The sequence below is a fragment of the Engystomops pustulosus genome, chromosome 10, assembly GCF_040894005.1.
Source record: "Engystomops pustulosus chromosome 10, aEngPut4.maternal, whole genome shotgun sequence".
Lineage (NCBI taxonomy): Eukaryota > Metazoa > Chordata > Amphibia > Anura > Leptodactylidae > Engystomops > Engystomops pustulosus.
This window is the reverse complement of record NC_092420.1, coordinates 30,416,229-30,439,696: the sequence shown is the minus strand read 5'-3', so window position 1 is coordinate 30,439,696 and position 23,468 is coordinate 30,416,229. Positions and strand designations below refer to the sequence as shown.

The 23,468-nt window shown below is 42.7% G+C and overlaps 1 protein-coding gene across 3 annotated transcripts in view; it reads right to left on the bottom strand.

Annotated features, from left to right (window-relative positions):
• IL2RB (interleukin 2 receptor subunit beta) overlaps positions 1–14,345 on the bottom strand; it is a 60,758-nt gene extending 46,413 nt beyond the window's left edge. Inside the window, exons 1-3 of one of the 3 annotated variants that reach the window (XM_072127870.1) lie at positions 14,232–14,345; positions 13,049–13,126; positions 4,772–4,880 (exon numbers count right to left, since the gene is read on the bottom strand). In XM_072127870.1, coding sequence (XP_071983971.1) covers positions 4,772–4,880; positions 13,049–13,126; positions 14,232–14,241 — 197 coding nt within the window. In that variant the 5' untranslated portion in view covers positions 14,242–14,345. The other 2 variants (XM_072127871.1, XM_072127872.1) reach the window with 2 other exon arrangements.
• Between the last annotated feature and the right edge of the window lie 9,123 nt (positions 14,346–23,468).

Sequence of the window (23,468 nt, the reverse complement as noted above, 5' to 3'; positions counted from 1 at the left end):
ACAGTCGGTGAGCGGGCAGTTGGAGGCGGCGCTGCGCTGCCCTGAGAGTGGCAGCATCTGTGCTGGACTTCCTGAAATGCGCACAGATGCGGCGCACCTTCGTGAGCAAATCAGACAGATTTGGGTATGTCTTGAGGAAACGCTGAACTATCAGATTTAACACATGGGCCAGGCATGGCACATGTGTCAGTCTGCCGAGTTGCAGAGCCGCCACCAGGTTACGGCCGTTGTCACACACAACCATGCCTGGCTTCAGGTTCAGCGGTGCCAGCCACAGATCAGTCTGCGCCGTGATGCCCTGTAATAGTTCTTGGGCGGTGTGCCTTTTATCGCCTAGGCTCAGCAGTTTGAGCACCGCCTGCTGTCACTTAGCAACGGCACTGCTGCTGTGCCTAGAGCTACCGACTGATGGCGCCATGCCCACGGATGGTCGTTCGGAGGAGGAGGTGGAGGAGGGGTGGGAGGAGGAGGAGGCATAGTAGGCCTCAAACACCTGGACCGAGGTAGGCCCCGCAATCCTCGGCGTCGGCAGTATATGACCAGCCGCAGGGTCACACTGGGTCCCAGCCTCCACCAAGTTAACCCAATGTGCCGTCAGAGATATATAGTGGCCCTGCCCGGCAGCACTCGTCCACGTGTCCGTGGTCAGGTGGACCTTGTCAGAAACGGCGTTGGTCAGGGCACGGATTATGTTGTCTGACACGTGCTGGTGCAGGGCTGGGACGGCACATCGGGAAAAGTAGTGGCGGCTGGGGACCGAATACCGAGGGGCGGCCGCCGCCATGAGGCTGCGAAAGGCCTCGGTCTCTACTAGCCTATAGGGCAGCATCTCCAGGCTTAGCAATCTGGAGATGTGCACATTAAGGGCTTGGGCGTGCGGGTGGGTTGCACTATATTTGCGTTTCCGCTCCAGCGTCTGGGGTATGGAGAGCTGAACGCTGGTGGATGCTGTGGAGGATCGTGGAGGTGACGATGGGGTTTTTGTGGCAGGGTCCTGGGCAGGGGGCTGACTATCAGCTGACACAGGGGAAGGAGCAGTGGTGTGCACGGCCAGAGGTGAACGCGCTTGTTGCCACTGAGTGGGGTGTTTAGCATTCATATGCCTGCGCATACTGGTGGTAGTTAAGCTAGTAGTGGTGGAACCCCTGCTGATCCTGGTTTGGCAAATGTGGCACACCACAGTCCGTCGGTCATCCGGTGTTTCCTTAAAGAACCTCCAGACTTCTGAAAATCTAGCCCTCGCCGCAGGAGCCCTCGCCACGGGAGCTTCACTAGTTGACACATTTGGCGCTGATGCACCAGCTCTGGCCCTGCCTCTCCGTCTGGCCCCACCACTGCCTCTTCCAACCTGTTCTGGTCGAGGACTCTCCTCCGTCTCAGAAGCACTGTGTTCACCCGGCCTCTCAACCCAGCTTGGGTCTGTCACCTCATCATCCTCCGATCCCTCAGTCTGCTCCCCCCTCGGACTTCCTGCCCTGACAACAACTTCCCCACTGTCTGACAACCGTGTCTCCTCATCGTCGGACACCTCTTTACACACTTCTTCCACTACGTCAACAAGGTCATCATCACCCACAGACTGCGACTGGTGGAAAACCTGGGCATCGGAAAATTGCTCATCAGCAACCGGACAAGTGGTTTGTGACTGTGGGAAGGGTCCAGAAAACAGTTCCTCAGAGTATGCCGGTTCAAATGGCAAATTTTGCTGGGAGGGGGCAGACTGGGGGGGAGGAGGCTGAGGTGCAGGAGCTGGAGGAGTGCCGATTTCGGTGACATGGGTGGACTGCGTGGAAGACTGACTGGTGGACAAATTGCTCGAAGCATTGTCGGCAATCCACGACATCACCTGTTCGCACTGTTCTGGCCTCAACAGTGCTCTACCACGATTCCCAGTAACTTCAGACATGAACCTAGGGAGTGTAGCTCTGCGGCGTTCCCCTGCTCCCTCATAAGCAGGTGGTGTCTCACCCCGCCCAGGACCACGGCCTCTGACCCCTGCAGTAGTTGGACGCCCACGTCCCCGCCCTCGTCCTCTACCCCTAGCCCTCGGGTTAAACATTTTGAAAATGAGAGTTATAACTTGTATTTTTTTTTTACCTTTTTTTTTTTTTTTTGTTTTTTTTTTGTGTTTTTTAGTTTTTAAAACCAAACGATGCTATCCTATTGCTATGGCTATTTTCTAGCCAAGTATTACAGCACACTACTATGCCAGATGAGATGACGCTGAGTTATGAAAAAAATAAACGTAAAATAAAAAAGGAAATGGCAGACTGTGCCTAGTTGAAATACAACCCCGGGCCCTAATAAATTTTCCCACTTCGGTCTTTGCGATGGATATGTGCGTCACTAAAACACAGTGGTCGCAAGTCTGACTCCAAATTGCTCCCAATTTGATAGTAGATGCACTGCAGCAAGTACAGCCACCAGCAGATCAACCAGAAATCAAATATATATAACGCTACTGTAGGCGTAATTAAGACGTTTGTATTCTCCTATGGCTATTTTCTAGCCAAGTATTACAGCACACTACTATGCCAGATGAGATGACGCTGAGTTATGAAAAAAATAAACGTAAAATAAAAAGAAACTGGCAGACTGTGCCTAATTGAAATACAACCCCGGGCCCTAATAAATTTTCCCACTTCGGTCTTTGCGATGGATATGTGCGTCACTAAAACACAGTGGTCGCAAGTCTGACTCCAAATTGCTCCCAATTTGATAGTAGATGCACTGCAGCAAGTACAGCCACCAGCAGATCAACCAGAAATCAAATATATATAACGCTACTGTAGGCGTAATTAAGACGTTTGTATTCTCCTATGGCTATTTTCTAGCCAAGTATTACAGCACACTACTATGCCAGATGAGATGACGCTGAGTTATGAAAAAAATAAACGTAAAATAAAAAGAAACTGGCAGACTGTGCCTAATTCTACTCAAACCCCTAATAAATTTTCCCACTTTGGTGTTTGAGGTGGATATGTGTGTCACTAAGAGCTAAACACAACGGTAGCAAGTCCCCCTGCTAATTCCTCACAATATGGTACTAGCTGCAAATAAAAAAAAAAAAAAATTATAACGTTATTGTAGCCCTAAGAAGGGCTGTTGGGTTCTTTTAGAATCACTCCTGCCTAACAGTAAGCTAATAGAACACCCTAACGCTTTCCCTGAGCAGCAGCAGCTCTCTCCCTAGCGGCATCCAGACAGAGAATGATCCGAGCAGCGCGGGCAGCGGCTAGTCTATCCCAGGGTCACCTGATCTGGCCAGCCAACCACTGCTATCTACGTGTAAGGGTACCACGTCATGCTGGGTGGAGTGCAGAGTCTCCTGGCTTGTGATTGGCTCTGTTTCTGGCCGCCAAAAAGCAAAACGGCGGGAGCTGCCATTTTCTCGAGCGGGCGAAATACTCGTCCGAGCAACGAGCAGTTACGAGTACGCTAATGCTCGATCGAGCATCAAGCTCGGACGAGTATGTTCGCTCATCTCTAAATGTAACGTAATGAAGAGTGAAACTCTTGAGATTCAGGTACATGGCTTTCCCATGCCTACCTCATTGTTATGAACTACTCCGTTTTTTGTTGTGGCAAAGTTAACCAGTTCTCCAATAGGGCTCCAATTTACATTTCTCAGGAAATCAATTCAATACAATATTGTAAAATACTAGAAACACCCTGGGGGGGGGGGGCTACAATCCACTAGACAGTCACTGGGCGCATCAATAAATGATAAAACAACCTGAAACAGGGTGTTCTTGAAAAGACCATTATCTGATCATAGAAGGGGTAGAGATAGGGTCCTTTGCACTTTAGCCTGGTGCTAGAAGTGGACAGTAATCTCTCAATCTCTGAAGTCACTTTAGCTAGATGTCCATCTAAAATGGAAAATTCAGCTTCTACCTAGTGAATATGTGTCATTTATCATTTTTATATTACAGTACATAACATCTTGCATATGTATACTATATATCCATAGGATATACCATAAATGTCTGATAGATTTCAGCCCCACATCTGCCTCCAGAATGGAGGTCCCCCTAACCCATGTCCCAGCTGGCGAGGTGGTCTCTGGCAGATACATCCAATGATGGAATGAATGGAGAGGTCACCTAAATTGTAACTCTAATTAAAGTGTGTGGATTAAATCCTACACATGTCTATCCACCTCTTTATTCATTCTTAGCCCACATCACATGGAGGGGACTTCAATTCTAGAAATACATTTGGTTTCCAGAGATTGAAACCATATCTTTTAGACATTTATGTCTAAGATAAGAATAAGCCTAGAATATCTAGGGTTAAATCTAGACCTTACAAGACAGACCGGCCCTTGGTACCAAAATATCCTCCAGTGGGCCCAGGTTCTGATACAATTATAGGATCCAAGGTTCAGGAGTAGGCAATGTCACCTGTACCCAGAGCCCTTCTCTTCTAGGGATATTTATAACGATGGCCTTACAATGAATGTATTGATGTGTATTGATGATAGAAGTCTATGGATAACATTATAATGTAGGATCTACTTATACACCATCTTACACACATTTAATGGGGGAGATTTATTGGAAGTGTCTGAGAGCAAAACCGTTCCAGTTGCTTACAGCAACCAATTAGATAAAATAAAACCTGAGCTCTGATTGGTTGCCATCAACAACTAGAACAATTTAACCTCAGAAACTTCTGATTAATCTCCCCCATTCTGTATAAATGATTAGGCCCCTCCACTTGGATGGTCCATGTGGACCTCAGCATTACACACTGCAGATATACTTACCTGTTTTTAACATTAGTGGATATGTAGCATGGGCTTGATGTGAAATTGCTGTCCGCTTCCCAAGAACAGGACAAAAGAGTCCAGGAGTTATACGTACAATCGAGATGAGCTGAAACAAGAGAAAGAGAGAAACGTGTTCAACTTATTTCTTATTCTCCACTTTTACTGCATTCAGAGGTTTCATCACCTTATGAATGTTATAGTTGTAGCCTCCACTGTCCTAGGGACGGAGCAAACAAAATCTACATTCCTCCATATTGTCTTGTTCTTCAATACAATATAAGCAATGTTCTCTAGCCTGGTCAGGCTACTCTATAAAAGACTTTAAGGAACATACTGGGCACATTTACTTACCCGGTCGTGTCGCGATCCCCGATCCGGACGGTCCGACAAAGATGAAGTCCGGCGCTATTCACCAACATCATGCGTCTGAGATCCTGCCTATGTCGCTTCCCCCGCTCAGGTGCGCCGGAGTTCACCTTCTTCTCCCCAGTGTATGCGAGTGCGTGTCTTGCGTCACAATTTGCGACGTTATATCCCGCGCGTTGTCTGAATCCGCCGGATGGTCCGACGGCCACTCCCCCGATTTGTGTCATGTGAAAGCTGGTGCAATGCGCCAAAATCTGATCGCGTGCGCCAAAAACCCCTGTTAAATGCAACACAACACGGAAATCTTCGGGAAACCCAACGAAAATGTGGTCCGTGGACCCTCAGTAAATGAGCCCCTATATGTTATTATTTTTTCAAAAAAGATGGTACATTTATTAACCATTTTCAAATATATAACCATCATCTTTGCATTTTCCGTTGATAGAGTAAAGTAGTAGTAGAAGAAAGAGTAGTGGCTACATAAGAGAACCGTATTACACATACTAATTATGGCGTCATTCATATTAGTGGTCACTTAGCCACCAAAGGGGTGGATGGTACATTTCGCTTCTAGAAGATATGTACAATCTAGTGGAAAATTGCTCCATTTGTTAACATCACAACCCAGTCAGGACTTGGCCAAAACATCAGTTCTTGCCAACCTATAACTGATACATTTTACAATATGGTTCAGAGGTCAAATTGTTTCCTAAAGAATAGTAAATGGATTTTGAGGGTGTTAAAGAACAGACTCTATAAACCTCCATTATTGCAGATGCTTGGGAACTGCAGGTAAAATACATCGCTCTGTCTGTTCCACAAGAAAGGGAATTTTCTTTTTATTTTATTGATTCCTCTGCACAGTTGTGTCTAGGAAGCAGATGAAGGGAGATACCAAACACTTTAAATCAAGGGAATGAATAGATTCCTCAGTCTCGATGAAGAGCTGTGTGACTCTCAGATAACAGGTATCTTTTATGTTGTCTGGTTTTTTTTAATCTCTTTCTTTTGTAATTCTTCTTATGTATTTTTTATTCCCATGTTTTGGTAGCAGAGAACTAATCACAATTCAGCTTCTAGGAAAAGGGGGTTTATCTATAGAAGAAAATATAAAGTAACTTTGTGTATTTGTGTACATGTCTCAGAGGTTGGATGATGTTTCATTTGTTTGATGCATCCTTTTTACACCCGCACATACTGGAATGAGCATGTAAATATTTTGTACCTTTCAGAAATATGGCCAGTTTGGGACCCATGTCCCCCTAAATCCCTTAACACGTTTATTGTTACCCTTAACAATTTCACACAAGAGCCCCATTCTCTACATACCTGTAGGTATCTCTACATACCCCTGTGCAGCATAGGGCACATCTCTTGTTCTGCATATACCACACAGTAGCATTTTTTATACTGTATCAGTGTATGGCTCTACAAAGTACAACTACTCTTATATTGCATATACAGGCACTATACAAGTAGTACTACTCGCATTCTATGTATATACAACTATTGTACTACTACTCTTATCCAAAATTTAAAAAGGGTGCTACGACTACGACTCTTACCCTAAATATAAGGGTGCCACTACTACTCTTATCATGTATTATAGGGTGCTACATAGTACTACTGCTCTTATCCTGAATACAAGGGTGCTACTACTACTACTCTTATCCAAAATGTAAGGTTGCTACTAAGACTACTACTCTTACCCTAAATATAAGGGTGCCACTACTACTCTTATCATGCATTATAGAGTGCTACATAGTACTACTACTCTTATCCTGAATATAAGGGTGCTACTACTCTTATCCAAAATTTAAGGGTGCTACTACTACTACTACTCTTACTCTAAATATAAGGGTGCCACTACCACTCTTATCATGTATTATAGTGTGTTACATAGTACTACTACTCTTATCCCGAATATAAGGGTGCTACTACTACTCTTATCCAAAATTTAAGGGTGCTACTACTACTCGTATCCTGTGTTATAGGGTGCTACATAGTATTACTACTCCTATCCTGAATATAAGGGTGCTACTACCATTTTATCCTGTATTATAGGGTGCTACATAGTAATACTACCCTTATCCTATATAAATGGACACAGTACAGTAACAGTACTCTGATTTTGTATATTTGGGAAATATACAATACTAATAGTCTGATCCTGTATATATATGGGCACTGTACAATCCTACTACTCTTATCCTGTATATATGGGCACTGCACTGTTTTACTACTAATGTCCTGTATATATGGGCACTGCACACTACTACTACTCTCATCCTTTATTCATGGGCACGGCACAATACTACTATTCTTATCCTGTGTATATTGCACTACTCAGTACTACTACTCTGCTTTCATATGTATAGTACTGAACAGTACTATTACACTTACTCTGTATATATGGATACTACGCAGTACTACTTCTACTATGTATAGAAGCTACTACAACTGTGGTTTGATTGAAAATACCAAACTGAAAGATGCAAACAGAAAATTATCCATTCTGTCATCACTGACACCAATGTTAGAATAGAAATTAGAGCTCCCCTCCATTGGTTTTTAAATGTTTTAATGCAGAAAAAAGCACACCAAGCTTCTGTCATTTGCCATCTTAACCAATTAAGAAGCGGATGGAGGGGTCTTCTCATTTTTATCAATATATTACACTGGGTTCTGGTGGCATTACTGGGAAATAAAAATCAAATTATTAAAAAAAAAAAAAAAAAAAACCCTTGGGTCAGTGGAAATTAGTTGTAACTACCATGGTAACTGTTAACTGCTCTTTTGTGAGACCACCTTGCTCCAGACTGTGAGATGTAAACCTTCCACTAGGTGGCACTATGCAGCTGCTAGATCAATTAGATCAAGTCCCACTGACAGCAGGCTGAGATGCAGAACTTATTTTTTTTAATTGATTCACAATATTAAGACTACTAATAATAATAATTCTGATCTTTTTATATATAAAGGAAATCTACCATTTAAATCCACCATGACAAACCAGGGACACTTACTCATAGATCCAGGCAACAAGACTGTGGTAATCACCTTACATTTGTTATCCATGGCCTCCTCCCTTCTAAAATCAACTTTTGTAACCATGCTCTGGTGAAGTTGCCAGAACCCCTCCATACTGTGGCTTCACAGGCTGTTACTCTATGCAGGAGCACTTCCCCCTCCCACTGTGAAAGTCTACTTCAGTCAGAGGGAGGGAGGAAGTGCTGAGGGAGAGGAGTATAACAGCCTGTGAAGCTACTGTATGGACACCCCCCCCCCTACCAGAGCCTTTCTGGCCCACCAGTAAAATTTTATAATTTTAAAAGAAATCTACCATGAGAACCAGATCTGATGGTAGAATCCTCCTGCCTGTCTGATAGTAGAATCATCATGGTAGGTTTCCTTTAAAGGTTGATTTTGGAAGGAAGGAGGATAAGAAATATAAGATTTCCACAGGTATGGTGGACCTTTGGGTGTTCCAACCCCAAACTTTTAATGTATAGGTGATTGAAAGGAGGGGCCTGACACCCAGCACCCCTGAAGACCCTACCATCCTCTACATTGTGTGCACCATCTGGAAACTACAGAACGACCACAGTCAGAGGGGATTTTTACTGAATGAATGTTTATTATACTGTCTAAGCATTTCTTCTTGCTCTCTTACTGACTGAGTTTTCAACATGACAAGTTCCTTTTACAGGGAATGTGCCATGGAATGCTACAGGCAGAGTTAGGAAGAGATATTGGAGAGCTGTATACTTATACCTGTATATATGTTATTATATTGTTAGTATTAGCAGGATTAGGAAAAATGGATATATTTTCCTGAACTGTAGCTTCTCTACTGTACAGTGTACTGAGGGTATGCCCTCACACTGCTGTGCTCTTAGCTCTCTACACTGAACTTCTCCATAGCCACCTCTCTCTGCTCTGAGTAAATGCTGCATCTTTCAACCATTAACCTGCAAACAAAAGGTAGCAGGTTGTGGTGCAGCTCATCGCAGAGATCACAGCACAGCAGTGTGAGGACATGCCCCCAGTGTTCCTAGAAATTTTGGATAAGAGTAACAGTCACCTGCAGAGACCGCTCTTGTTACACATCAGGCTTGCAGACTCTTCTAACTTTTCATATCATATCAGGCAATTCACGATTGATATTCTTAATGGGTCGCCTTGTCCCTCGTGTTCCCCCAATAGCTGGTGTCTTCATTCCTTTCTGTTTTCTCCTTCCTGTCCCTATATTAACCTTCCTCTTTTTGATATGGTGGTTATTGTTGGAACCTTTACATGGTCCACCAGCCTTTACAGTATGTTATATTATAAGTTGCTGATAATATTGCTATTTGTAAGACTCAATGGGGCTTATTTACTAAGGGTCCCGCGGCCGCATTTTCGTTGAGTTTCCCGACGATTTAAGTTTTGCACCAAATTGCCCCGGGATTTTGGTGCACGTGATCAGATTTTGGCGCATCGGCGCCGGCTTGCATGCGACAGAAATGGGGGGGAGGGTCATCGGACAATGCGCGGGTTTTAACAATTAGAAATGTGTCGCAAAACACACACTCACATGCACCTGGAAGAAGCAGGTGAATTGCGCCAGACCCGAATCCTCATCGGACAATGCACCACGTGATCGCGACAGAACCGGGTAAGCAAATCTGCCAAAATGTTTTTTACACCTCCCGACTGAGCAAATCCGTCGGGTTTTTGCTCGGCCACGCCCCCTGATTTCCGTCGCGTGCATGCCGGCGCCGATGCGACACAATCCGATCCGGTGCGCCAAAATCCCGGGGCAATACAGGGGAAATTGGCGCAAATCGGAAATATTCGGGTAACACGTTGGGAAAACGCGAATCGAGCCCTTAGTAAATGACCCCCATTGTGACTATGTTCCTTCTTTGTTTCTGTTGTGTTTTCTTTTGATATATTGGAAAAATATAGATAAATAAGATAAAGGAAAAAGAAACTACAGTACATACCTGTTATAGTTAAACTGTTTTTAGTTATATTAAAGGGGTATTCCGGGAATATGAATGTCTGACACAAAAACCCATAATGCTATAAATAAATGAGTACAACAATACTCAATGTCCTTAGTCACAAAACGGAGCTTAAACAGTTGATGATATAACAGGTTTTCTTGCTCTGTTACCATAATAATGATGTGTAACTGCCATCACCACAACACTGCCCATACTGAATGCACTGCAACCAACCGACTACAGCCAAACTTAGTGGTGATCACATGACCTGCCCAGACAGCTGCAGGACATGTGATGTGGACATGTGACCAGCGGCCATCTTGTGTCCTGTGTATGCTCTGCAACGGACCGCGGAGGAAATTAACGGACTGATTAAAGGGCCAGTAGCATTTTAATTCTTCATTATAGTCTATGTCACCAGCATTTTCTGATAAGGGGAGCAAAATTTTAAATAACAACTAATTACATATAAGCTTATATTTTACTGACTCATTTGTATACAAATTATGCTGATTCCTGGAATACCCCTTTAAGCACAAGCACATAACAACAAGCAATAGAAATTAGAGAGTACATTAAATAGAAAACTAATCTATAGACTTTTCCCATTTTCAACTAATTGCATTCCACTTTTAGCAAACATAAGGAGGTTTTCTACAGTTTTTGAAAGATTCAATATGTAAATTTAGCTTATTTTAATATCTCTGCTTGGGGGTAATTCATTAAGCCTGGTGTTTTAAACACTAGTCTTAAAATTCCCCCTCTTTTGCTCCGGGACCCGTATCTACTAAGAGCCTCCGACCTCTTAGTGCAGTGATGGTGAACCTTTTAGAGACCGAATTCCCAAATTACAACCAAACCACTTATTTAAATGCAAGGTGCCATCATGGCAATTTAATCAGTGACATGTTGCTACCTGTTTTGTCACAGCTTGTATCTGTGTCCAATACAGTTGAAAGAAAGAAGAAAATTCCGATTATCATTGTAGCTTCCTTCCTGGGTCCCTGAACAGGAAGAACTGTGGGGCCCAGAGAAGAAGCTCCAATAATAACGCAGCCTTGTCTGCACCTCCTTGCTTCTCCTGTAGTCCAAGGCCGCTAAGGATGTGGTGCCCACAGAGAGTGATCATAGTGCCACCTCTGGCACCAGTGCCATAGGTTTGCCATCACTGTCTTAGTAGATACAGGCTCAAACAGGGGCGTAACTAGGAGAGGCAGGTACCATAGCAGACTTCTGATTGGGGCGCCCCTTCCCCCTTAAAAAATATAAATATTTGTATACAATCATAGACATTTATACACTCACATATACACAAACCATTTACATACATATATACACACACAAATACAGTTCATGTGCACACATTTATACACAGATACACACTTAAAGTATATACCCTTAATGCACATACATTATATGTAAACATAAAATACACACACACATATATATATATATTATATATATATCCCTTGTACACACATGTATATCATAAACACCTCCCATTTACACACACGTGCAACTAATGCACACATACATGCAATACCATATACAGACATACAGTAAATAAGCACTCATACAGTATATACAAACACCACACACATATACAGCATATACACATACCATATACACACAGAGCATATACAGATCACATATACACACACATACAAAGTGTACATAGTAGACGGAAGGAAGTAGAGAATAGAGATTCCAATCCTATCATTCTGGTTTCCCCTTCACCAAAATGTTATGCATTATATTATGCTGTACAATGTGCAGTATAATATGTATATAATGGTGCACATCCTCCATTTTTTAGTTTGCGAGGCTGGATGCCAGGGCCCCCTGACACTATGGGCTCTGTAGCAGCTGCTATAGCTGCTACCGCTGTAGTTATGCCCCTGGGTTCAAACTCATCCCTAATATCAGGTATTATCTGTCAAAAAAACTAGTTGAGACTATAATAAATCAGGAGGGCCAGGTGTTCCCTGCATGCCCACTCCACTGCCCGCTCCCTGACATGCCCAAAGCAGCATGTGGGTTGAAGAGGCCAGGAAACTGGTGCATAGGGGAGATTTATATGCCTTCTCTGCCAAAACACTGCCAGAGAAGGCATAATGAATTCCCCCCATTGAATTGAAACCTTCAGTTCTGCAAAGTTTTAGGTAACATAAACTGACCATTAGAGGAGTTTTCCATTAATCTTTAAAAAAAACCCTAGGAGGTCGGGGCTGGTGTTAGAACTCCTGTACTGTTGTTTTCTCGGCCTGTGTCTGGCTGGATGTACCTTGAAGTGATTGGACCTGCTTCAACAAATGATTGGTCTACTTGAACTAAGGAACAACAAAGGAAGCAACATCCCTTGGTAAATGGAAGTGACGTCTTGTGGTGCAACACAGCAACTAATTGGCTACAATTGGTCCTATGACCTTCCAGAACTTCGAATGGCTTGGTAGGAATAATTTCTTTTTTTTTCCCTCCATGGCCATGTCCCTTAGGATTTTTCCACTTTCCTAGAAAACCCCATTTGCTATCAAAACCTATTGACTTCTAGGAGGAACGGTAGAATTTCCCAACATCAATGTCAAACGAAAATACAGATATGAGAAATTTACATAAAGGTAGTTTTCCGGAAATAAGAAAGTTTACCAGGGCAATTACAAAGTGTACCAAAATTCTGCTGGAAATGAAGTTAAGCAATAGGTGATGTAAAGCGAGAAAAAAGTGTCTACAGGTGCACCAAGTCCTCCAATATGAAACACTACGATATATTAGGTATGACACCAGAATTGTGTTTCTAGGGGCAAGGGTTCAGGAGTTATAGGTCATTGAAGTGTGAAGAATTTGCAGGAAGAACTGAGTTGGATATGATCCGGTGTAGTCCGGCGTCTTAGTTTCCTTAGTTGTATATTATATTTACCCATGACCACAGATGAAAGAAGAAGATACGGCAGCAGGTGGATCCAGGACACAGCTGACATCCAGCCAAAGATGGGACCTAGTGAGGATTTGGGTAATAAGAAGAAGTACAGGGTTTATTGTTTCGTGCAGCGCAGGCTGGTGAGCTATGTCTTAGCATCTTCTAGATTGTGCTCAGTATCAGTGTTACATTTCTGCTGCCCTTATCTTTGTCATACCTCTACCATTCTCAGGATGAGTCACTTAACCCTATGGCTGGTGATTCTAACCGACTTGTTTGATTTCCCATAAGTATGACTTAAAATGTGATAAAAATAAGCGGACTTTATATGACTCTTTGCGTCCTGTTTCACAATCGAGTTCCTCATTGTCAGACACATGTGTATCTCTCTGCCTGTCTGTTGTGTGTAACTTACCTATACGCCTGTGTATGATCTATGTGCTGATTCTTCCCTTACCATATAGATTCTCCTAAATACTTTTTGAGATTGGATAAAATATCTTATTCTATTTAATAACTGTATTATTGTATTACTCTTTGGAAGCAGGAAGGTGCCAAACTCGGCTACTGCTCACAGCTGTCATTTCAAAGGATGGGGAAACAGCTACTACTGTACAAAAAATATTATCTTCTTCATCATTATGTATTATTAATCACTATACCGCTAGGTTTTCTCACTGTCTGTTTTCTCAAATGTATTATTATTTTTATTATTTGCTTATTTTTGTTACAACTTACTTTATTGGAGGTAAAAAATAATAGGAGGAACAGAGTGTTATGTGAAAACTCAGTAGCATTTGGCTTCCATATACAGTATATAGACAGTAAAATCTATTGTGCCTTGTATTGTAGTATAATTTGACTACAGGTTAGTGCTCATACGTTCTCAGGGCTCCATGTATTATACCGGAGTACTTACTGTAAAGATGTTGCATGAGCTTCAGTCTATCAGAATTGACTCAACAATCCAGGTAATAATGAATGCTTTAATGATCCCAAGTGTCCCTTTACCTTCTTCAATGATATTTCGATCTCAGGGCATATCTACACACATTTGTTATATATTTTAAGCATTTTTCTCCCATAGTAGTTTTTCATTACTTATACTGAACCCCCATCCCTCACATTGTACGTGGGATGTTGTATACCCAGGATGATCTCTCTTCCCATATAGTTTCCTTACCGGATCCCATTGTTCATGAGCGTTGTGGTGCACAGTCTGCTCCTCTCCGGTGCAGTCCTCTTCTCTTCTCTCGGACCTCGGTTGTAAATGTCACAGTTATACCTGACAGGAAGCTGTGGCGGGGAGGAGCAGAACCATCTGTGTGTTTTGTTGTTAGGGTGAGTAGAAGTGCTAGTTTACGTCGATGTGTAGATGATAGATTAATAAAGAACAGATGAAATATGGTCCATGATCACCTCCTTTCACAGGAGCCTAGAACTGACTCCAGTGGCTGACTCCACCCATCTGACTTTTGCATTATCCAAGCAAAAAGCCAACCGGACAACCTTGCTTTACTATACATTCAGTGAACTAAACCTTGGCTGACCGTGGCCCTTTCTCCAACACAAACAATGATCTCTAATGGCCAATGATTACACAATTGACCAGCTATTGCCAATTTTCACAAGTCCATTGTGTTGTTTTATAATTTTTTTGCAATGTGACGGATTATCAGTCAGTTCACTGCAGCCGGTTGTTATCTCATGTGTGTAGTGAACTTTAATGTCAATTGATTCGGTTATATCTAGAACTAGATACCACTTTTTATTATTTTTCAATCAGATGTGCCGTGGGGTTCCTTCAAAGGCTTTTGGAATCCAAAATAGATATCACTAATCTGTCTGGTGTTTGATTTCCAGGTTTCCCAGTGATGAAGAACTGTCAGAAAAGCTGGGTCGATTACAGAATATGGCCTAGCCCAACCAGAAAAGGTTGAATAAAAGAGGGAAAAATAAGAGCGAGATTGTGCCCCCTTAAGGTAGTTATGGGGAACAAATAAGGCATGACTAAGGACCGAGAAGGTCAGAAACGCGTCAGATATTGTTTTATGTTGTAACCGCTGTATCCATGCAAGAATAAAGCTTAAAGTGTTTTGATACTAACAAGCAAGAGTGCGACCCTCTTCCTTGTGAACATAGATCACCACCACTTGGACTTTGAACAAATAAGGCACCAGCACCCGCACCTCTAAGGTGGAGAATGTACGAGCTTGGATTGGCCCCTCAGGTGAACAGGTGAATCCACCAACGGGCCTCAGAGCTAGGTGTAGCTGCATGACCTAAGATAGCCACTGAGCAGGTTTCTGACAGGGCTCTCGGGAAAATAACAGCATGAGGAGCAGGCTAGTAAGCAAGCTACTACTGAAATACATGTCTACATTTTAGGAATTTGTGAATGAGAGTATTTAGTTTTATATATGTTACTCTTTTCAGAACAGCCCAGATCCTTTGATTTGGAAAAGAGATGATTATGTAGATCTACAAAATCTGTCATGATAAAACAAGCACCAGACTCCCTTCATTGAAGATAACTGTGAATGCCCCAGCTTCTGCACCCACATTGATATAACCTTCTGAGATGTCTAGATAATGGGGCCGCATTTCCGTTGGGTTTTCCAACGTTTTCGGGGATCACACCGGGGATTGCATCACACGCGATCGCATTGTGACACAAATTGGGGGTGGGACGACGGACGATCCGACGGATTCGGACAACAAACGGGATTTAACATTTAAAATTATGTCGCAAGCCAAGCACTTACATACACCGGTAAGAAGAAGGGGAACCTGATCTGGGAAGCGACACATGCAGGATATCAGGCGCACGATCTTAGTGAATCGCAGCAACTGTGCAGGATCATCGGACAACGCATCTTGGGGATCGTGCAGGGACGGGTAAGTAAATGTGCCCCAAAATGTTATAAGATGATGCATTTGTTGGGATACCAATTTTAGTAGTATCTGGTCATTACAGTGTGTTTATGTTTTACATAGACTTCTTAAAAGAACCAAAATTTGTATTATTTTTATTGCAGGTAAGTTACAGTTGTATGTTAATGTATTTGGGAATTTCTAAAAATCAATATCCTGCGCACTACATATCTTTCAAAGGGTGGTGAACTTTTAGTTACACTTATGAAAGGTAAGACAGTGTTTCTTGTTGGATCATCGCCGCCTAAGACAGAGAAATAGCAGGTTTAGTCAACAGTGCAAAAAATTGCTAGTGTTTAAGAATCATCTAAAAGATCACAGCTAATAATGTTACCAGCTCAAACTTTGATAGAAAGGTTTCATGTAGAATCCTTTAGTCATACAATTTCCTGGATCAAAAACTAAGAAGCATTTTCCCCAAATCTCACAAAAAATAAGAGATTGTGTGTTCATGATAAAGGTAGTAATGAGTTAATACAATAGTGTTGATTGATGACAGTGATAATCATATATGAAATAGACTTAAGATATGCACAGGTAGATGTGTGTCAGGATCGGAGATAGTGGATCCTCTGGACCACCGCGGACGATGACACAAGCCGACACTTGGGACCGGAATCTAAGTGTCCAGAGCCCGCCACAGAGCAGGATGGTCTTGCTGCAGCGTGGTAGCACCAGGTCGTTCCACAGGCGCGACTTGTCCGCGGTGGCAGACAAGGTCGAGGTACAGAATCAGCAGACAATCTTGTCGCAGGCAGGGGGTCAAGGCAGGCGGCAGTGGTTCAAGGTCAGGGACGAAGCAAGAGGTCAGGGCTAGCAGCGGAGGAGCAAAGTCGAGAACAGGTCCAGGGTCACAACAGGAAATCCAATTACTAGCACAGAAAACAGCTTTCTCAAAGGCATAAGCACTAAGATCCGGCAGGGTGTGTGGGGAGAGGCTGGGTTAAATAGAATTCTGGGTAAGGCCAGCGGCAATTAACGGTGCGCTGGCTCTTTAAATCTTTAGCAGCTGGCACGCACGCCCCAGGACACGGGGACAAGCGCACACGCTCGAAGAACCTGGAAGCAGGCGCAGGGACAGGTAAGTGTATTGGCCACAGAGACATTGGGGGTCATTTACTAAGGGCCCGATTTGCGTTTTCCCGACGTGTTACCCGAATATTTCCAATTTGCACCGATTTTCCCTGTATTGCCCCGGGTTTTTGGCTCACGCGATTGGATTGTGGATTCGGAGAAACCGCCGCATTTTTTAAAAAAAAGTGTCGAGGGACACGCGCTTACCTTCAGCCAGGATGGCTCGGTGAACTCCAGTGCGTTCCGATGCTCTTCAGCGCAGCAGCGACACCTGGTGGAAGTCGGAGGAACTGCCTTAGTGAGTCGCCGGAAGACCCGAATCCACCGCACAGAACGCACCGCTGGATCGCAAATAGACAGGGTAAGTAAATCTGCCCCACCCTGTTAATGTGTATCATTGCTCATATCCTAATGCAGGGTTCTTATGTTTTTCTTGAGGCTGAAGACCATGCTATAAGAACAGGTCACATGAAACAATAGTTTCACGAATGTGAAATGGGGAAGTGTGGTATTTTCAGGGGCTACACTGTTTCCCCATCACAACTTATTGGTTCCACAGTCCAGTGCCTGAGCTGATTGTCCAAGCTGCAAAAAATAGAGTGGGTCTTAAGTTTGGGATAGGGAATCTTCAGCTCCTCAACTTTTTCCTGTAAAGTTGTATGAATACAAGCGATCCCCTACTTAAAGACACCTGACTTAAAGATGACCCCTAGTTACAGACAGACCTCTCAGCCCCCTGTGACCTCTGGTGAAGCTCTCTGGGTGCTTTACTATAGTCCAGGCTGCAATGATCAGCTGTAAGGCGTCTGTAATGAAGCTTTATTGATAATCCTTGCTCCAATTACAGCAAAAATAATTTAAACTCCAATTGGGCAAAAAAATTTTTTTGTCTGGATCTACAATTATAAAATATACAGTTTTGACTTACATACAAATTCAACTTAAGAACAAACCTCCGGAACCTATCTTGTACATAACCCGGAGATTGCCTGTATATGTATATACTGGTACCTTAAAGAGTTCTGTCCATGAACTTAAGTCAGATGGCACCACCATTTCTAGTGGACATTTATTGTTCCCCATCCAATCCCGATTGATCTCACAGCATAACAATATCTGCCAGATAATCTGCTGGAAAAGCTTCTATCGGGTTACAATCTGCATTAGAAGAAAACAAAAGACTAAAAGTGGTTGCTATGACCTTCTTTATGTAAAAAAAGAGTTTTTAATAATTGACTTGAAGCACATAACAAAGGTATCATTGAGCAAATGTTCTCATATACAAAGAAAGAAAGTGGAATCAAGGATAAACATTAACAGACATCTTCCAAGAATAACTAACCTGAGAATTCCTGGGAATATACGGCCGACTTTTCATGGGAATATGGTAAGAAACATCACAGACATCCAGGTGATAGTGACGGGAAGAACAGGGGGAACGGAAATATTGGGGTTCTAGCACTTTTGAATACGATCATTAGATTTGTAATTCCTTGTCCAAATAGGAACAATAAATCCTAAAAAGTTATTTGATAAAAATGAATTACAATGAAGACATTTCTACCATCCGTTTTTTTTTCTCCTTTACAGTAATGTATCCCATCCTGAGTTTTACTGAGGTGCCCTATGATTTATGTCTTCACCTTGGAAGAAATGGCGTTATAGATCCTGCACTTCAGTGTTTCATCTCCTCTCTATGTGATCTATGACATCTATACAGAGATATTTTTCTGGCTTGTCTGTGTCTCTTCACTTATCATTGCATTCTTGCTTGTGCTTTTGGAAAGACCATGTAATATTTAAAAATAATATATTGAATTTGAAGATCTTTATGGCATTCGCATATTCTTCACAAATACCTGCACATGTAGGCACACAGTTAGTAAGCATCCCATGATCAATAGTCCCAGGGGATTGAGATCATTCTTATTTTATTTCTTCCTTCACTTCTCTAGTTCTCCAACTTATGTATATGCTCTACATTTGCATATTGTTTAAAACCTAAAACAATGGCATAGGAAGCCTAATGAAGAGCAGATCCTGACAGAGGGGGCACACACCATTATGTCAGTGTGCTTGGTTTACAATCATTTATCCTGGTGGTAGAAGTATTTTTAAGCTGGGTTCACATATCAGATGTGACTGGTCAGTTGAGTGGCATAGCTGGACTCTTCCGGCAAGATCTTTAAGCCCAGTGCAAGGACAAATGGCATTTTCACAAATGCATCAGTTTCCATAGCAAACAATTGGAACAATGGGCATATTTTGGGGCAGATTTACTTACCTGGCCCATTCGCGATCCAGCGGCGCCTTCTCTGCGCTGGATTCAGGTCCGGCCGGGATTCACTAAGGCAGTTCCTCCGCCGTCCACCAGGTGGCGCTGCTGCGCTGAAGAGCATCGGAACGTGCTGGAGTTCACCGAGGCCGGCTGAAGTGCAAGCTCTGCGACACATTTTCCGTTTTTAAATGCGGCGGTCTTTCCGAATACATCGGGTTTTCGTTCGGCCACGCCCCGATTTCCGTTGCGAGCATGCAGGCGCAGATGCACCAAAATCCGATCGCGTGCGCCATAAGCCCGGAGCAATACAGAGAAAATCGGGGCAAATCGGAAATATTCAGGTAACATGTCAGGAAAACGCGAATCGGGCCCTTAGTAAATGACCCCCATTATGTATGGCGCAAGGTGTTGCTTTTTGGTGTCCGATTTTAGCAGTATTTTGCCGTGTGATATGGCATGGCCTTAATGTATTTGGTGCACCATAAGAAGAACAAAAGAGTGTCACAAATGTCAAATCACATTAATAAAGGGGTTTAGTTGGTAGATTTGCTATATGTTGGTCGAATTTTGCACCAAAAAAATGTTCCTAAAAAGTGTTGGGAGACTAGAAGTGGAAAAAAAGTGCGCCCAAATTGAGCAACAGAAAGAAAGTTATGTGTGCCGGAAAAAAACTAAATTGTGGTGCCGACAAAAAAAAAATGTGGCGCAAAGTCAATAATAACTCCCCGCCCCAATGCATCATGCCTTGCATGCCAGTTTTATGGTGTTTTTTGAACATTTAGGACATTTTTGCCATACTTGCAATAGAAATTGCGACTTTTCCTCTGTTTTTTGGGCCAATTTATAAAAAGGTTGCGGCAGGCAGAGAACAAGGCAGGCCAGGGCAGACAAGCATTAACTAGCCCTATAATATGTGTCAAAAAAATGACACAGACTAGAGCTGAATTCTATGCCAGCCCTGAACTGGCAAAGATTTCAAATCATGCATGCTAGCTGGAACTTCTCAATAATTGTGATATGTGCTTGCTGCACCAATTAAGATACAAAGCTCCAATCTATAAATATATAAAGCTGAGTATGTACATATGTATATATGTGTGTCCACTAAAGGAATCTGCACCGCTGCGTTTACAATCACCAAATTTTGCACAGTTGCCCTCAGGGAACGTCATAGACTCGGTTTTGAGCCAAAATTTTCACCCCACACTTTCCAAAATACACTTATTAACCACCATATACAGGAGCCATTGTCTGCTGCTGTTGTGGTAGTTAGAAGCTGAACTGTGATTGGTTGCTGCATTGTCACAGGTCTGAGCTTCGATTGGTTACTACGGTATAAGCTTATGTCTAAGATTATATGAATAGGGATAGAGAGATAGGAGGAGATTTATCAGAAATTTCTAAGGTAAAACTGTTCCAATTGCCCATGGAAACAATCAGAGATCAGCCGTAATTTTATAAACAGCTGTGGGAAAATGAAACGTGAGCTCTGATTCATTGCCATAGGCAACTAGAACAGTTCTGTTCTCAGACCCATCTTATAAATCTCTGACAAAGTGACTGTCAGAGATGAAGACAGTCAGAAACAAATACAGAGACAGTCAAAGTCAGTGACAGACAGTTGGAGACAGAGACAGACAGAGAAAACCGGAGTCAGAGACAGTCATAGATAGTCAGAGACAGACAGAGACAGTCAAAGACAGAGACAGACTGAGACAATCAGAAACAGTTAGAGACACTCAAAGACATAAACAATCAGAGACAGTCAGAGAGAGTCAGAAACATCCAGAGACAGAGACAGTCAGAGAGAGAGTCAGAGACATCCAGAGACAGAGACTGTAAGAGACAGAGACAGTCAGAGAAAAACAGAATCAGAGACAGTCAGAGACAAACAGGGATAGCCAGCGACAAAGACATTTAGAGACCCTTAGAGACAGAAATTGGCAGAGACAGTGAATGTCAGAGACAGAGACAGTTCGAGACAATCAGAGATAAAGACAATCAGAGACAGACAGTCAGAGAAAACCAGAGTCAGAGACAAAACCGTCAAAAACAGAGACAAAAACAGAGACAGAGGTACAGTCTTATACAGAGACAATCAGAGACAGACAGACAGAGACAGTCAAAGGCAGAGAGGGTCAGAGACACAAAGACAGAAACGATCAGAGACAGAGATAAGCAGAGACAAGGACATTCAGAGACAAAGACGGTCAGAGTCTCAGTCATAGAAGTCAGAGACCATCACTGACAGAGACAGTCAGTAACAGAGACAGTCGGAGACAGAGACAGACAAAGTCACAGACAGTCAGAGATAGAAACGGTCACAGAGACAGTCAGAAACATTTGGAGAAACAGATACATTATACAAATATTTTTTTTCGTATAAATAATACAGGTCATTCTTTTTTGATGTAGCTAAAAGCAGTTATTTACTATCCCGGGCAATGCCGGGAGCTACAGATGGTATACTTAGTATATTACTATTCACCCTTCTGTGATGGGTCCTAGCAGAAGCATTCCTATAGGAATGGGGAAGGCACTGGCAGGATAAATAATAGCATCCGCGGAATGTAGACATTCTGTACTGTATTGTTCACTAAGAAAACAAATAAATACAAATCTCTTCTTCTTTATGTGAATATGATTCTGCAGGCAGTGACGGCAACAGTGTGTCTCCAAAGTCAATTTAGTCAGTGAAGCAGACCGATTTCCATCTCCTAATACTTACTGGGAAAGTCGTGTTACAGAACACTGAGCAAACGGGGAATAAACTCTGCACGTCTGCAGCCGTCCTCCCCTGAGATGTCAGGTGCCAGGCATGAGATTGGATACAAATGAAGCAGAAGTGAGGCTCCGAGCTTACCACCGTCTAAAGGGTACATACACGCTGATACTGCAGCCATGGCATTGCAGCTTAGAAGAAGGGATCAAAAAACCCCTAAAAAGTGTGGACCCTAGGCGAAAGAAGAAAGGATTGTTTTATGTTCTAAAGCTTCTTATATTGATTCATTCATGATATTTTTGAAAGCCACATTAGGAATAAATAGCTGTAAACAAAGAATCTAAGGCTTTGCCTCAGAAGATGTTTGGGATTGTGGGGATTTTATTTCCTAGAAAATCTTATGAAATAATCAGTATTTAATTTAACATTAAAACCACCAAAATTCAACAAATACACAACACGGCTAAATGTCATTCCCACTGCTGCTGGATTCACTACCATCACCCTGCAGAGACCACAGGCAGCCAGAACAAGATGGGATTTTCCAACTATATAGATTGATCCCCCGTCAAGATAATTGGGAGACATAGGAGATAAGTGAATGATACTGATAGACTGATTGTGTGAACACGGGCCAAATGTATTCCCTTCTATGGGGCTTCAGCAGATTTCTGTCTCAGAAGTGAATGGGGCCCTGGTTGAGGATGCGCAGCAGAGGTGCATTTATTTGGGACATTCTTGTTTTAAAAAGGTTTTAATTATATGGCAAGTACAGCAATTGTATCCAAGAAACTCCCATGAGCCCAAAATACAATGAAGAGGCTTAAGGATGACACTGGAGACTGGAAAAAGAAAAGGAGGGGAGGGGTTATGTATCAATCCTGAAAAAAACACATTTGTACATATTACTCTGGAATATGACATCACTATGCGCATGCTCCTTGTACTGCGACATCACTGTATATTATCCCTGTACTGTGACATCACTGTATATTATCCCTGTACTGTGACATCAGCGTGTGTATTATCCCTGCAGTGTGACATCACTGTGTGTATTATCCTTGTACTGTGACATCACTCTATATTATCCCTGTACTGTGACATCAGCGTGTGTATTATCCCTGTACTGTGACATCACTGTGTGTATTATCCCTGCAGTGTGACATCATTGTGTGTATTATCCCTGTACTGTGACAGCACTGTGTGTATTATCCCCGTACTGTGACATCACTGTGTGTATTATCCCTGTACTGTGACATCACTGTGTGTATTATCTCAGTACTGTGACATCACTGTGTGTATTATCCCTGTACTGTGACATCACTGTGTGTATTATCCCTGTACTGTGACATCACTGTGTGTATTATCCCTGTACTGTGACATCACTGGGTGTATTATCCCTGTACTGTGAC